Source organism: Ahaetulla prasina, chromosome 8 (genome assembly GCF_028640845.1).
Source record: "Ahaetulla prasina isolate Xishuangbanna chromosome 8, ASM2864084v1, whole genome shotgun sequence".
NCBI classification, from domain to species: Eukaryota; Metazoa; Chordata; class Lepidosauria; order Squamata; family Colubridae; genus Ahaetulla; species Ahaetulla prasina.
In genome coordinates, this window is record NC_080546.1 from 89,136,765 (window position 1) to 89,153,187 (window position 16,423).

The following is a 16,423-nucleotide window of genomic DNA, read 5'->3' on the forward strand; positions in this document are numbered from 1 at the left end:
CACCCCACCATTACATTCCTTCTCCTATAGTGTTTTCGAAAAAGCTAAATATCCGAAAGCCACGATTGTTGTAGCATCGGGTATGTGCTTGGGATGGAGAGTGCTCTTCCTTTGCCAACATCTAACTTTATTTTCCAGACAGTGGTCTAGTCTTTGACTCAACTAAAGATGAATACAGGTAGTCCTCGACTTATGACAGTCTGTTTAGTGACCGTTCAAAGTTACAACGGCACCAAAAATGTGTCTTATGACCATTTTTCATAGTTACAACCTTTCCAGCCTCCTCATGATCAGGTGATCAAAATTCAGACTCTTGGCGATGGGTTCAGATATATGACCTCTGCTGCGTCCCGGGGTCACGTGATCCCCTTTTGTGACCTTCTGACGAGCCACGCCAACGGGGCAGCCAGATTCACTTAACAGCCATGTTCCTAACTTATCAACTGTGGTGACTCACTGAACCACTGCGGCAAGAAAAGCGGTACCACGGGGCAAAACTCAACAAGTGTCTCACTTAACGACGGGAATGCGGGGCTCAATTTTGGCCATAAATCGAGGACTAGCAGTCTGTCTATTTGGTGCAACTGGTCTATCGTGACTCTACAAAGGCAGAGATCCTCCCATCACGACAATCAACCTGCGCGTTGTCACAGGTTTTACCTTGCAAAGGAACCTCAAGGGCGACGTTGGACCGTTCCTGCAATGGGTTGCAAGCCACAGCTTTAGCATTCTTCCGTTCAGCCATAATCTGCAGAAAAAGAGAAGGCGGCAATTTATTTTCCTCTTCGGGCGAGAATTTTATTCGTTAACACCACCCTTGTTTTTGTTGTGGTCTGCCAGCAGCCTGCGGAGCTGGCAACGGAGTCGGACAGCGATGAGGCTGAGGAAGAACATGCGCCAGTCCTGGAGGCTGGGGAAGGCCCGGATGTGGGCTCTGTGTCGGAGGCAGAGGTGGGGTCAGGGCCATCTCGGAGTGATATGCGGACTCCAGAGCCTTCAGAGGCTGATGGTAGTGAGGCAGAGGAACAGGAGGAGCCTGTTCCTAATGCACGCATGAGAAGAGCTGCCAGAAGGCAAGAGCAGCTCAAGCAAAGAGGACGACTCGGGAGTAAGGCCAGGAGATGATTGCCCCCCACATAAAGCTTAAAAGACCAGCAACAGCATTTGGGTTCTTTGCCGGAAAACAACGTTGATAGCTTTGATTTGTTGCATTTGTTTTGCATCGGTGTCTTCTGATCTTTTGCCAAGAAAGCCTTTGGACCAGTTTGCCTAATTGGACCAAGATTGCTGAGGAATTGTGTTGGGAGGAATTTGCTTTAATTTGGTTGGACTACGCTGAGAATGAGTTCATTCTCAGCTGTTCTAATAAAGTTTGTTTTTACACTGACCGAGTTTCTTACTACCTACTTGGGCCTGGGTCACAACACTTTTGGAGGATCAGTATTTTAAAGGAAAAACGGAATTTAGTTGAGGGATTCTTCGCCTACGAAAAATCCAGTTGAGGTAGGAACACGCGTAGCACTGCTAAGGAGAAAAGCTCACTCGTATTTCATGCAGTAATTACGCAGGTCGGGTAATTAATGGCTCAGGATATTAATCTGTTTGTAGGAAGGAGCGTCATTAAGCTAAAGTCAAGCGTGGGTTTATTGAAGCTTGTCTCAGCGGGATACATACGCGAGCAAAAGCTTCAGGGCTTTGGGAGAAATATCAGGACCCAACTGATTGGAAAACGTTATATTTTTCTTTGATCCACGGAGATCTTTTTCAGCCTCTGAGGCCGTGATGGCGAATCTATGGTACACGTACCAGAGGTGGCACACAGAACCCCCTCTTTCTTGTCACGCGTGCCGTTGCCAGCTGCCCTTCTGGTTTCCGGTGTGTAGATGTTGGTCTTCGCAGGCGCCGAAGCGCCAGAAAAAAGGCCAAAAAAATCGGCCTGAAAAACGGTCCAAAAACAGGCATGCGTGCATCGGCCAGCTGGTCTTTGGGTTTTCAGTGCTCTGCATGCGCATTCTGGTTTGGCCACTTGGTGCTGAAAAGATTCGCCATCACTGCTCTGCGGCATGCATTTAGCCAACGGGTGAATAGACACAATTTCTTTGCAGTCAAGGCCTCTAGGAATGAGTCTTTCAGTGTTGTAGCTCGCCAGCAGCCTGCAGAGCTGGCAGCGGAGTCAGACAATGAGAAGGCTGGGGAGGACCATAGGCCAGTCCTGGAGTCAGGGGAAGGCGCGGACAAGGGCTCTGCATCGGAGGCAGAGATGGGGCCAGGGCCATCTGGGAGCGATGCGCGGACTCCAGAGCCTCCAGAGGCGGAAAGCAGAGAGGCAGAGGAACAGGAGGAGCCTGTTCTTAGTGCATGCATGCGAAGAGCTGCCAAAAGGCAAGAGCAGCTGAAGCAAAAAGGACAACTCAGGAGTAAGGCCAGAAGATGATTGGCCCCTCCCATAAGGCTTAAAAGAGTAGCAATGTTCTCATAAATTGAACGAGGCCATGAGAACAACAAGCCACAGTGTTCTTGTTGTAGCCTGCCAGCTGCCAGCGGAGCTGGCGGCAGATTGGGACGATGAGAAAGTTGGGGAGGAACTTGGGCCAGTTCTGGAGTCTGGGAAAGGCTCTGATGGATGCCCTGCGTCGGATGGAGAGATAGAGCCAGGGCTGTCCGACATTTCCCAGCCGCCGGAGAGGCAGCTGCCTTTGGAGGCTGAGCTGAGTGAGGAGGAAGAGCGGCTGGGGCCTGTTCCAGATGCACGTATGTGCAGAGCAGTTAGGAGAGGTGAACAATGGAGGACAAGGAGTCGACTCAGGAAATAAAGCACCCGTGGATGCTGAATGGCCCCTCCCTAGCTGGGGAATAAAGAGAAGGAAAGGGGAATGGTGGTCGTAGAAGACAACCGTTCGTATTGCTGAAGATTTTGCTCATCGTGTTTCGTGCCACAAAGACTGTGTACCAGAAGAACTTAATTTGCAGCCTTTCAGCTGGGAATTATCGCAAGGAACTGACAAGGTCTGTTGCTGCATTTAACTCCTTAAAGGACTCTTGCCTGGACTTTTCAGTGGGTGAATGCCATTAATTCACAAGAGGTAAATCAAGAGGGGTTTTTTTACTGACCAGGAGTCTGTTTCTTGCTTCTGCTAAGGCTAAGTCAGCACAGTCATAAAGTTGGATGCTCTCTCCAAAGACCTCTCGGGTCTTAAATTCAGGTTGTCCTAGAACAGGGGTCTGCAAACTTGGCTCTTTTAAGACTTGTGGACTTCAACTCCCAGAGTTCCCAGAGCAAAGCTGACTGAGGAACTCTGGGAGTTGAAGTCCACAAGTCTTAAGAGCCAAGTTTGCAGACCCCTATCCTAGAAGCAAGCAAACTGGGCTACTTTCTTAATGTCCTTCTCTTGACCTTCCAAAAGGAACCTGCCCAAAAAATGGCTTAGCTGAGCGCGGAGTTTGGGTTCCAAGCTCAGTCTTGGGGAAGAGGCGGGAATCGGAAGTACAGGTAGTCCTCGACTTACAACCGTTCATTCTAGCGACCTTTCGAAAGTTACGACGGCGCTGAGGGAAAAAAGCAACAATTGCGACAATTTTTTTCCCACGTTTATGAGCATTACAGCCTGCCCATGATCATGTGATCAAAATCCAGATGCTTGGCTCATATTTCTGACAGTTGCAGTGTCCCGTGTGTGTGTGTGTGTGTGTGTTTGTGTGTTTGTGTGTGAGAGAGAGAGAGACGTGATCCCCTTTTGTGACCTACCGACGAGCAAAGTTAAGAACACAAAGCCTGCAATTACTGCAGGTTCGAGCCCGGCCCAAGGTTGACTCAGCCTTCCATCCTTTATAAGGTAGGTAAAATGAGGACCCAGATTGTTGGGGGGGCAATAAGTTGACTTTGTAAAAATATATACAAATAGAATGAGACTATTGCCTTATACACTGTAAGCCGCCCTGAGTCTTCGGAGAAGGGCAGGGTATAAATGTAAACAAAAAAACAAAAAAAAGTCAATGAGGAAGCCAGAATTTGCTTAACAATCGTGCTAGCGATTTAAGAACTCATTTATTTTATGACTTTTCTTGTCACATTTGTTAAGTGAATCCCTGCAGGTGTTAAATTAGTAACACAGTCATTAAGTGAATCTGGCTTTCCCATGGACTTTGCTTGTCAGAAGGCCGCAAAAGGGGATCCCGTGGCCCCGGGATTCTGCAACCGTCATAAATATGGAGGGAAATGAAAAAAAGAGGTACTACATAAATGTACGTTAAGGATGACATACTTGTAACCAGCAAAATAGGGGGAAAAAATTGAAAGGAAAATGTGGGTAAATATAAGACCGGGGTTGCTCCAATACCATCTTGATAAAATATTGAGTTGAAAATGGCACAACGTTTAATATTATAAGTGATAGGGATTATAGAGAAATAAGGGATAACGGGAGAAGAAGGATATAAAGATTATAAAGGGAATGGGGAGAAAATGTAAATATTAGAAGATCACTGCTACGAAACTTGTAAAAAAGGAATGTACGTTGTATGTTTTGTGTTTGATATGTTGTGTTATAAATAAAAAAAAATTTTTAAAAAAAGAAAAAGAAAATGGACACAACAACAAAGAGAGAAAGGAGAGAGGAATAGAGGGACAGGTATGTGTCGTGTCCCACTCCTCCGCTGACGGCCGGGTCAGGGAAATCTGAATCAGGCGTGCCTCTGCAGCTCTGCCAAAGTCCTAGCAAAGTTCTCAAGGCAGGCAGGAGACCAGAAAGGGACTTCAGCAAGATATGTTAGACTTTGCCTGACTAAGAGAATGCCAGAAAGCAGATCCTTTATATAGGCCATGGGGTGTGGCTCCATGACTCAGCACTTATCCAGGCCTGCCCCTCCCTTCCTTCTGTCGCCGCCGCCTATCAAGTCTTCTGAAGCGAGGGTCACTCCAGTCTGCAGCTGTTGGTAATTGACCTCCCTCAGGCTCACATGCTGTGGGGGAAGGGGAGGGGTCTAGTTGCTCCATTTGCCTGGGCATGGAGCCAGAGCTGGGGGCTGGAGGTACTTCTTCCTCCTCAGCCTGTCTGGGCATGGAGCCAGGGCTGGGGCCGGGAGGCATACTAGGACATTCCTCAACGTTCGGAAGCAGATAAGAAGGCCCCGGCTGCGGTGAAAGCGGACGAGACACAACAGTATGAAGGAGAAAAGAGAAGGGAGGAAAAGAGAGGGAGCGAAGAAAGGGAAAAGGAGAAGAAGAAAGGGAGGGGAAAGAAGAGTAGGAGAAAGGGTTAGAAAGAGGAAGAGGAGAGGAGTGTGGGGAAAAAAGGGGAAGGAGAGAAGGGGAAGGAGAGGAGGAAAGAAGAAAGTTGAAACGAATAGAAGAAGGGAGGGAAGGGTAAGAGGGGAGAAGGAGAGGAATGGTTGTTGTGGAAGAAGGGAGATATGGAATGGTGGAAGAGCAACTCCGAATGCGTTTTAAAGTTTTAGGATGAAGAACAAACCCATTATAGAAACCAAAAGATAATAGGTGTGATAAGAATGGTTAAAACGATCGTACATTTATATGCGTTTTATGAGAAATAAAAATAAAAAACTTTAAAAATATAAATAAAAATAAATGCAAGCGGCTGAATTTGCATCACGTGACTACACTTAACGATGCTGCAACGGTCGTTAAGTGTGAAAAACGGTCAACAGTCACTTTTTTCAGTGCCGTTCGTAACTTTGAACGTTCCCTAAACGAACTCTTGACAGTCGGGGCGCTACTTCCATTCCTTTCTCAATGGAGGATCACCGCAGTAGGAAGCCGGGAAGAAGAGCAGACGTTCAAAGCCCACCGATTAACGCAACGGAGACTCGCCTTCGAACAGATTTCGTGGAGGCTCGTGGCGATGGCTTTTGCTGGGGTGTCACATCGGAACACGTGGCATTTCAAAATTCGGGTTTCTCTGTCTCTGGCGACATAGGCAAAATCTCTGGGTAAGGAAAAGAAAAAGAAAAGAAAAGACCGATTAAAACATACGGCACTCGGAGAGAACGAAACCAACGCCAACCGAAGAAAAGGACAGAGGGTGGAAGAGAAGAATGTCATGGTTCCAAGTAACACCCCCAACGAAAGAAAACTCCGAGGCTTAGATTTCCTCAAAGTTACATTTTATTAGAGAATTCATATTGGCACATCTGGGAAAATCCGAATCTGAAAGTTTCCAGGTTTTCCCCACCCAAAGGGAAGCCCAAGTCTCTGCCCAGCACCCACAGGTCCATCACGTGGCCCAATCATCCACCGTCCAAACTGGAGATGCCTCCCAGTCATCCAATGACAGGTGCCAGGGCAAGGTGTCCTTGACTCTCTGAGAAAGGAATGTTATTTTGACTACTTATCACCCATACTCTATGCAATCCCCCCTCCCATTTTCCCCCAGAAGAAAACGTAGCAGGCCTGAAGGCCCAAATGTAAAAGATGGCTTCCAGGTCAGATAAAGAATTCCATTCCATGGATGAAGAAGGCAAAGATCTGAAGAACTTCTTCCAACCTTCTTTTTCTCCATTAGCGAATTTTTATCTGACCCTTTGAAGATGATCGTTACTAACCCAGATTCATTTATTTAGCGTACAGCATGAAATATGTGGATAACAGCAGCAAATTGATGTCCCTAAGAGGGTGATGTATGGTTCATTTGATAAGATGTAAAAATTCAAGGAGTTATTATATCAACTCAACTTATGACCACAATTGAACCCAAAATCTTGCCTGCTAAGTGAGACATTTGTTCATTGAGGTTTGCCCCATGTTACAACCTTCCTTGCCGCAGTTGTTAAGTTAGTAGCACCGTTGTGATCGTTGTTGAATCCAGCTTTCCCCATTTAACTTTGCTTGTAGAGAAGGTCACAAAAGAGGATCACATGACCTCGGGACACTGCAACCGTCGTAATTATGAGTCAGTTGCCAAGCGTCTGAATTTTGATCATGTGATCATGGGGATGCTGCAACATTCATGTGAAAAATGGTCATAAATCACTTTTTTCATTGTTGTTGTAGCTTTGAAGGGGCACTAAATGAACAGCTGTAAATCGAGGACTATATATATGTGTGTGTGTGTGTAGATAGACAGATGATAGATAGATAATGATAAATAGGAAGATAGATATAGATTAAAGAAAGATAGAAATAGACGATAGATAAATAGGAAGATAGATAGTAAGAGATTAGATAGATACAGTAGATAGCTAGATAGCTAAATAGCTAAATTAGATATAGATAGACAGACAGAGAGCTAGATTAAATAGATAGATTAGTTAGAAATGATTAGATAGATAGATGATAGATAGAAATGATAAATAGTAAGATAGATAGAGATAGCTTGGATAGAGAAAGATAGATATAGATAGATAAATAAGAAGATAGTAAGAGATTAGATAGATAAAGTAGATAGCTAGATAGATAGATTAGATAGATAGAAAGAGAGCTAGATTAAATAGATAGATTAGACAGAGGTGATTAGATAGATGATAGATAGGTAGATAGATAGATAGATAGATAGATAGATAGATAGATAGATAGATAGATAGATAGATAGATAGATAGATAGATAGATATGGATGATAAATAGTAAGATAGATAGTAAGAGATTAGATAGATACAGTAGATAGCTAAACTAAATAGCTACATTAGAGATAGACAGAGAGCTAGATTAAATAGATTAGATAGAGATGATTAGATAGATGATAGCTAGATAGAAATGATAAATAGTAAGATAGAGATAGATTAGAAAAAGATAGATAGATATAGATGATAGATAAATAGTAAGATAGATAGTAAGAGATTAGATAGATACAGTAGATAGATAGATTAGATAGAGATAGATAGATAGACAGAGAGCAAGATTAAATAGATAGATTAGACAGAGGTGATTAGATAGATGATAGACAGATATAGATGATAAATAGTAAGATAGATAGATACAGAGATAGATTAGAGAAAGATAGATAGATATAGATGATAGATAAATAGTAAGATAGTAAGAGATTAGATAGATACAATAGATAGATAGATAGATAGATAGATAGATAGATAGATAGATAGATAGATAGATAGATAGATAGATAGATAGATAGATAGATAGATAGATAGATAGACAGACAGACAGACAGACAGATAGATACAGTAGATAGATAGATAGATAGATAGATAGATAGATAGATAGATAGATAGATAGATAGATAGATAGATAGATAGATAGATAGATAGATAGATAGACAGACACATACTATATACATATGCATGCATATACACATACATATACATACATACATACATACATACATAAAATACATTCATTCACAAAATAAGTGTTCAATATATTAATATCTAGGCTGTTTATCTAATTCATCCAGACTTCTGCAGCTTCATGCCTTCCAGCTGATGGGAGGCTAACATTCCATTTTTTCCACTCAAGGGGTAAAATCCTATTGAAATATTTCCGGTGGTCCTAAGGACGGAGAACCGGGATCCCGGCTAGACATTTCTTTACCCAACTGAGCCCCAAACAACTCTCCCAATATCACCAACGCCACTCGGGATAAAACGCTGCACAACTCCAACAAAACCCCTCCCACATTAGCCTCCTCCCTTCAATTATCTGCTGGACTTGCCCCGGTTATCTTCAATTATCTTCTCGAGATGCTTCCTTCACAAAAGTCTCAATTCACTCCCCACCTTTGTTGCACTATCCTGAGAAAGTTGCTTTTTGCAGGTCGGGAAAACTATCATCATCATCCTCTTTTAACAACCCCATAATCTCTTGAGGGGTGGAGTCTGGGCAACTGAATGGAGCTAAATGTTTACTGGCCGGATGCCCTACCTGTTGCCAGTACAGAGTTTTTTCCCCAGCAGATATATTTTCAGTCAGGGAAAACTATATTAGAAGTGCCTTTGCTTTTTGTTTTAAGCCACATACATTAAGTGTAAATCTCTAGGGAGGATGTAGGAGAACCAGAAGCTGTCTACTACAAAGTGATCCATCAGCATTAGCCATCAAACCTTTCCGGCAAGGTCGAGACATTAAAAGGACTTCAATTATTAATTAAATCAAAAACACAATGTCAAAACTAGGTCGTCTGACCATGACAAAGGGGTTTTTCCCCCCAGTGCTATCAAGTCCCGTTCAATCCCAAACATTTCTTAACAACAATAACAATAACAACAATAACAACAATAGAGTTGGAAGGGACCTTTGAAGGCCTTCTAGTCCAACCCCCTGCCCAGGCAGGAAACCCTACACCAATTTCTTCCTCACATGCCTCGTTTACCATTTCCCCCCGAAAATAAGACCGGGTCTTATATTAATTTTTGCTCCAAAAAGACGCCTTAGGGCTTATTTTCTAGTTAGGTCTTATTTTGGGGGAAATACGGTACTAAATGCATCCATTCGGTTGTCAATCTTAACTGGGGCTTATTTTGGGGGTAGGGCTTACATTACGAGCATCCTGAAAAATCATGCTAGATCAGTGATGGTTAAACTTTTTGGTGCCAAGTGCCCAAAACAAGAAAGCGCGAATGTACGCGAGTGCCAGAACCGCTCCCCGTGCATGCGCTCTGTCCCACTCCTGCGTCCACTGCACATGCACTCCGCCCCCTGCGCAGGCATGTCTCCCACATGCACCTCACCCCCCGCTCATCCGCAGAGACCAAGCTGGCTGGCGGGAGGCTCTCGTGCATGCACAGTGAAGCTGGGTTAGGGCGATGGCTGGCTACCTCTAGCATCCATGCCGTAGGTTCACCATCAGGGTGCTAGGACTTATTTTCCGGTTGGGTCTTATTTTCGGGGAAACAGGATAGATAGCTCGGATTTAAACCTCCCAGCATTCTCGCTAAGATACTTTGACATACTCTGATTCATGGAAACGATAATCCTCTGAACAAAACTTTGGGTGTGTGGGTGTGTGTTTCCAAAGTAGGTTTTGTTTTAGATAGAGAACGGAATTTGTAAAGTTGGATAAAGGCTGTCACAGACAAATTCTTTACCAGTAGAATTTGTTGCTTGGAGTTGAACTGGTGCTCTCCAAGTTTGGTGGTTTTCTTGCAGACGTTTCATGACCCAACTAGGTAACATCATCAGTGATGGAAGGAGGTGGACTTTGCTCTCCGTTTATATATGAATGGTTTGCCTGGTCAGTGTGGCTTGATTATGTTTAGGTTTAGGTTTATTTAATTTCTATACCGCCCTTCTCCCGAAGGACTCAGGGTGGTTTACAGCCAGGATAAAACAACGAAATACACAAATTAAAAACAAATTTAAAAACAAATATTCGAATTTGGCTAGAAACTATAAAATCCAATAAAAACCCCATTTAAAAACCCATCAAGCCAGTCCTGCACGATGGAATAAAAACGTTTTCAGCTCTCGTCGGAAGGTCCGGAGATCAGGAAGTTGGCGGATCCCTGGTGGTAGCTCGTTCCAGATGGTTGGAGCCCCCACAGAGAAGGCCCTCCCCCTGGGGGTCGCCAGCTGACATTGTCTGGCCGACGGCACCCTGAGGAGACCCTCCCTGTGGAAGCGCACTGGTCGATGGGAGGCTATCGGTGGCAGTAGGCGGTCCCGTAAATAACCCGGTCCTATGCCATGGAGCGCTTTAAAGGTGGTGACCAACACCTTGAATTGCACCCGGAAGACCACTGGAAGATAGTGCAGCCTACGCAGATTATGCTGTTGTTTGTCTGAGTTGGTAGTTAATAGAAAAAATGGAATGGAACGGAATGGAACAGAACAGGAGGTGGAAGGGACCTTGGAGGTCTTCTAGTCCAGTCCCTTGCTCAAGCAGAAGAACCTATATAATCTCAGACAAGTGACTGTCCAGTATCTTCTTAAAAACCTCCCACGATTTAGTTCCTTGATTGGGATATGGTTTCCTTCTTGATGGTTGTTTTAATATCAGTCAGCGTTAATCTCTGCTTGTCCGGGTGTTGATGGTTGGTGAGGAAGCGTTACTGCACACAAGATGGTTGCTTGTTTTAGCCGATTAGCTTAATCAAGTAAGGGGATCCTTTTAATTTAAAAAAACCCAAATTGGCTTGTTGCAAAAGGAGATTAAAAAAGGAGCTTTAAACCAGCAAAACGAACAGCAAAAAAATTTACATTCATTCTTGCAAACGGAAAGGAACCAGAATCGCTGGAAAATCAATAGCAATGCTTGGATAACCACATGAACGGTTTTTAGCAACCAATTAAGCACTATTTAACCGGGCAACAATTGCTCAATGGAATGACATAAAAATAATTTATGTGCAGTTTGCCCACCGTGTGCCACTTTATTGCATTATTTCCCTTGAGATCCCCCCCACACTTCGTTGTGGTCCGCCAGCAGCCTGCGGAACTGGCAGCGGAGTCGGACAGCGATGAGGCTGGGGAAGAACACGGGCCAGTCCTGGAGGCTGGGGAAGGCCCAGATGAGGGCTCTGCATCAGAGGCAGAGGTGGGGCCAGGGCCATCCGGGAGTGATGTGCAAACTCCAGAGCCTCCAGAGGCTGACAACAGAGAGGCAGAGGAACAGGAGGAGACTGTTCCTAATGCACACATGAGAAGAGCTGCCAGAAGGCAAGAGCAGCTCAAGCAAAGATGATGACTCGGGAGTAAGGCCAAGAGATGATTGGCCGCTCCTATAAGGCTTAAAAGACCAGCAACAGCTCTTGGGCTCTTTGTCGGAAAACAACGTTGATAGACTTCCTTCTTGTCTTGCTGCATTTATTTCTTTTCGGCGTCTTCTGCTTCTGAACTTTTTCCAAGAAAAGCCTTTGGCAGTTTGCCTAATTAGACTAAAGTTGGTGATAAGACTGAAGAATTGTGTTATGAAGAATCTGTTTTGATTTCGTTTGGACGACGCTGAGAATGAGTTAATTCTCAGCTGTTCTAATAAAGTCTGTTTGTTTTCGAACTGATTGCGTCTAATCATACCTACTTGGGCCTGGGTCACAACACTCCCACTAAACGCAACCTGAAGGATGCGGTGGATTTCTATGAATGAAAAACGATGGAACCAAAGCCACGAATCCCTTTCCGGAGTTTTCACTTCGAAAAAGCCCTTCTAAAGTTTCATATCAAAATCTGAGCAATGATTTTCTTCCCCTGCCCACACACCCCCTGCCAATGAAGGCAATCATTGCCCCAATTTCTTCCTATTCTACAATTCCCGGCTAATTCAGTGATTTGCAAACCAGACTTGTGGTCCGCTGTGGCTTTTAACCCTCTTTGAGATCCAATCCTGCTGTCGAGGACTAGCTGTATTTCTATGGAATTCTAGCCTCCCAATTTTGCTTTAGCATCTAAGTGGTATTCAGACGGCTCATACCGGATCGGGCGAACCGGTAGTGGAAATTGTGGATTGGCCTGCCCACCTGACCCTGCTCTATGCTGTCCTATTTAGACACGTTTTCGAGTCCGGGTGCGCGAGCAAGCAAAGCATGCGCGAAGCGGTGGTAAGAATACTGGAAACCCAATCAGATATTCAGTTTGCAATTCAACAGCCAGCTACAGTTATTTATAATCCTTGTGGCTCGGAATTTTCTACTTAAAAGCAAAGTAATAACGCTTCTTCAATTTCTCCAGGAAGTTCATGAAATATGAACGCAGAGGAAAACCACTTCCTCATCCCTGAGAAAGAATTAGTAAGAAGGCTGCTTCGCCGATGTGGCTCTGAATTCCCTTGTGCGTTCAGAAGCCCTGAAGTCCATCCGGGAGTGATGTGCAAACTCCAGAGCCTCCAGAGGCTGACAACAGAGGCAGAGGTGGGGCCAGGGCCATCCGGGAGTGATGTGCAAACTCCAGAGCCTCCAGAGGCTGACAACAGAGGCAGAGGTGGGGCCAGGGCCATCCGGGAGTGATGTGCAAACTCCAGAGCCTCCAGAGGCTGACAACAGAGGCAGAGGTGGGGCCAGGGCCATCCGGGAGTGATGTGCAAACTCCAGAGCCTCCAGAGGCTGACAACAGAGGCAGAGGTGGGGCCAGGGCCATCCGGGAGTGATGTGCAAACTCCAGAGCCTCCAGAGGCTGACAACAGAGGCAGAGGTGGGGCCAGGGCCATCCGGGAGTGATGTGCAAACTCCAGAGCCTCCAGAGGCTGACAACAGAGGCAGAGGTGGGGCCAGGGCCATCCGGGAGTGATGTGCAAACTCCAGAGCCTCCAGAGGCTGACAACAGAGGCAGAGGTGGGGCCAGGGCCATCCAGGAGTGATGTGCAAACTCCAGAGCCTCCAGAGGCTGACAACAGAGAGGCAGAGGAACAGGAGGAGACTGTTCCTAATGCACACATGAGAAGAGCTGCCAGAAGGCAAGAGCAGCTCAAGCAAAGAGGATGACTCGGGAGTAAGGCCAAGAGATGATTGGCCGCTCCTATAAGGCTTAAAAGACCAGCAACAGCTCTTGGGCTCTTTGTCGGAAAACAACGTTGATAGACTTGCTTCTTGTCTTGCTGCATTTATTTCTTTTCGGCGTCTTCTGCTTCTGAACTTTTGCCAAGAAAAGCCTTTGGCAGTTTGCCTAATTAGACTAAAGTTGGTGGTAAGGCTGAAGAATTGTGTTATGAAGAATCTGTTTTGATTTCGTTTGGACGACGCTGAGAATGAGTTAATTCTCAGCTGTTCTAATAAAGTCTGTTTGTTTTCGAACTGATTGCGTCTAATCATACCTACTTGGGCCTGGGTCACAACACTCCCACTAAACGCAACCTGAAGGATGCGGTGGATTTCTATGAATGAAAAACGATGGAACCAAAGCCACGAATCCCTTTCCGGAGTTTTCACTTCGAAAAAGCCCTTCTAAAGTTTCATATCAAAATCTGAGCAATGATTTTCTTCCCCTGCCCACACACACCCTGCCAATGAAGGCAGTCATTGCCCCGATGTCTTCCTGTTCTACAATTCCCGGCTAATTCAGTGATTTGCAAACCAGACTTGTGGTCCGCTGTGGCTTTTAACCCTCTTTGAGATCCAATCCTGCTGTTGAGGACTAGCTGTATTTCTATGGAATTCTAGCCTCCCAATTTTGCTGCAGCATCTAAGTGGTATTCAGACGGTTCGTACCGGTTCGGGCGAACCGGTAGTGGAAATTGTGGATTGGCCTGCCCACCTGACCCTGCTCTATGCTGTCCTATTTAGGCACGTTTTCGAGTCCGGGTGCGCGAGCAAGCAAAGCATGCGCGAAGCGGTGGTAAGAATACTGGAAACCCAATCAGATATTCAGTTTGCAATTCAACAGCCAGCTACAGTTATTTATAATCCTTGTGGCTCGGAATTTTCTACTTAAAAACAAAGTAATAACGCTTCTTCAATTTCTCCAGGAAGTTCATGAAATATGAACGCAGAGGAAAACCACTTCCTCATCCCTGAGAAAGAATTAGTAAGAAGGCTGCTTCGCCGATGTGGCTCTGAATTCCCTTGTGCGTTCAGAAGCCCTGAAGTCCATTAAGGATGTGGATTTCTGATGTACAGCTAAATAATTCCTCTTGACATCCTTCGGCGGCTTGCACATAGATACCACAGCTTCAGAAAGTAGAAGTCGGACACTTCAGATGACAGATGGGTTGCCAAGAGGAAGTGATCCAGAAAGGCCACCCTGGGGGATATACGGTGGTGGGCTGCTGCTGGTTGTAACAACCGGTTCTCCCAGCACCGAAAATGCGAGCACACGATATAGGATGGGATAGCGCCGGGATGGGTGAGGGGCCCATCCGTGGGTCGCAACTACCGGTTCACTCGAACTGCTCCGAACCGGCAGCAGCAACATATATAAGATCCCCCAGTTGCTGACATAATGGGAGAACTTGCCACAGCCAATTGACTATGGCCAACACACTACTTCCAATTTTGCCTCGGCCAACTCGCCGCTGGACAACTCTGCGTGGGACAATTGAGAAATTCTATTTAATGAATTAAAATAAATAACACATTAATAAATAACACGATTCGATTCGATTAACTATTGTCCCATAGGGAGTTGGCTATGGTGAGTTGGCTGTGATGCATTGGTCGTGGTGAGTTGACCATGACGAGTTGGTCATGGCAACTTGATCATGGCAACTTGGCTATGGTGAGTTGGCTATAGCAAGTTGGCCATGGCGAATTGGCCATGGTGAGTTGGCCATAATGAGTTGGCCATGGAGAATTGGCCATGGTGAATTGGCCATGATGAATTGGTCAGGGCGAGTTGACCATGGCCACTTGGCCATGGTGAGTTGGCTGTCATGGACCCTGTAAAGGATATGAGAAGTTGTACCTCAACAGCTGTTAAAAGATCAAAGGTCCCACCACTATCACCCATCCAACCTTACCAAACTGCTACCCAAAATAGATTTTAATTTGTTAAATTAGTTTCAATTGAAAGGGACAATGTGACATTCGAAAAGTGACATTCTGCCCCATGCAGGGTCTACACAGTTCTATTTCCTAGTTCCAGACGGCATCGTTACGTCTTTCGTAAAGGAAAGACATGAGATGTTGGTGGGATCCGAACTCATGCACAGCTTTGCAGGTTTCTACTCTCTGCAAAGTTTGTAAGCAGTCACAAGATCCCAATTTCTTCTGAAGGAAACAAAGAAACTGAGAATTGGTGTGTAGAAGAGCATTCCGTTCTTCTCCTGGGGCACCTTCTTCTCCAACCCTCAGTTGTGAAATCTCTTCTAGAAGATTCCAGAGTCTTCTGAACCAGGTTATAAGAGGTGCTGAATGGAAGGAGGACCCTATTCTGCCCACATTCTACCAATCTACAGAGGCAAGTATATTCTTTCTTTCTTTCTTTCTTTTTCTCTTTCTTTCTTTCTTTCTTTCTTTTTCTTCCTTCCTTCCTTCCTTTTCTTTCCTCTCTCTCTCTTTCCTTCCTTCCTCTCTCTCCCCCTCTCTTTCTCTTTTCCTTCCTTTCTCTCCCTCTCCCTTTCTCTGCCTTTCTTTCCTTTCTCTTTCTTTCTTTCCTTCCTTTGTTTCTCTCTCCCCTCTTTCTTTCTCTTTCTTTCCTTCCCCTCTCTCCCTTTCTGTCTGTCTTTCCTTCCCCCCCCCTCTCTCCCTCCCTCTTTCTTTCCTTCCTTCCTTCCTCTCTCTCTCCCGCTTTCTTTCTCTTTCCTTCCTTCCTTTCTCGCTCCCTCTCTCTCTCTTTCTCTGACTTTCTTTCCTTTCTCTTTCTTTCTTTCCTTCCTTTGTTTCTCTCCCTCTCCCCCTCTTTCTTTCTCTTTCTTTCCTTCCCTTCTCTCCCCTCTCTACCTTTCTGTCTGTCTTTCCTTCCTTCCCCTCTCTCTCTCTCCCCCTCCCTTTTTCTCTTTCTTTCTTTCTTTCCTTCCTTCCTTCCTTCTTTCCTTCCTTCCTCTCTCTCCCACTTTCTTTCTCTTTCTTTCCTTCCTTTTTTGCTCCCTCCCTCTCTCTCTTTCTCTTTCTTTCTTTTCTTCCTTTCCCCTGGTCATCCTTCGCAGTAATGGA

General features: G+C 45.2%; 1 protein-coding gene across 10 annotated transcripts in view; it reads right to left on the reverse strand.

Moving 5' to 3' along the window:
• APBB2 (amyloid beta precursor protein binding family B member 2) overlaps window positions 1-16,423 on the reverse strand; it is a 184,386-nt gene that overhangs the window by 9,138 nt on the left and 158,825 nt on the right. For all 10 annotated transcript variants that reach the window (XM_058192357.1, XM_058192356.1, XM_058192353.1 and 7 more), the window contains 2 exons: window positions 5,828-5,942; window positions 661-748 (listed from right to left, as the gene is read on the reverse strand). In XM_058192357.1, coding sequence (XP_058048340.1) covers window positions 661-748; window positions 5,828-5,942 — 203 coding nt within the window. The remainder of the gene's footprint in view (window positions 1-660; window positions 749-5,827; window positions 5,943-16,423) is intronic.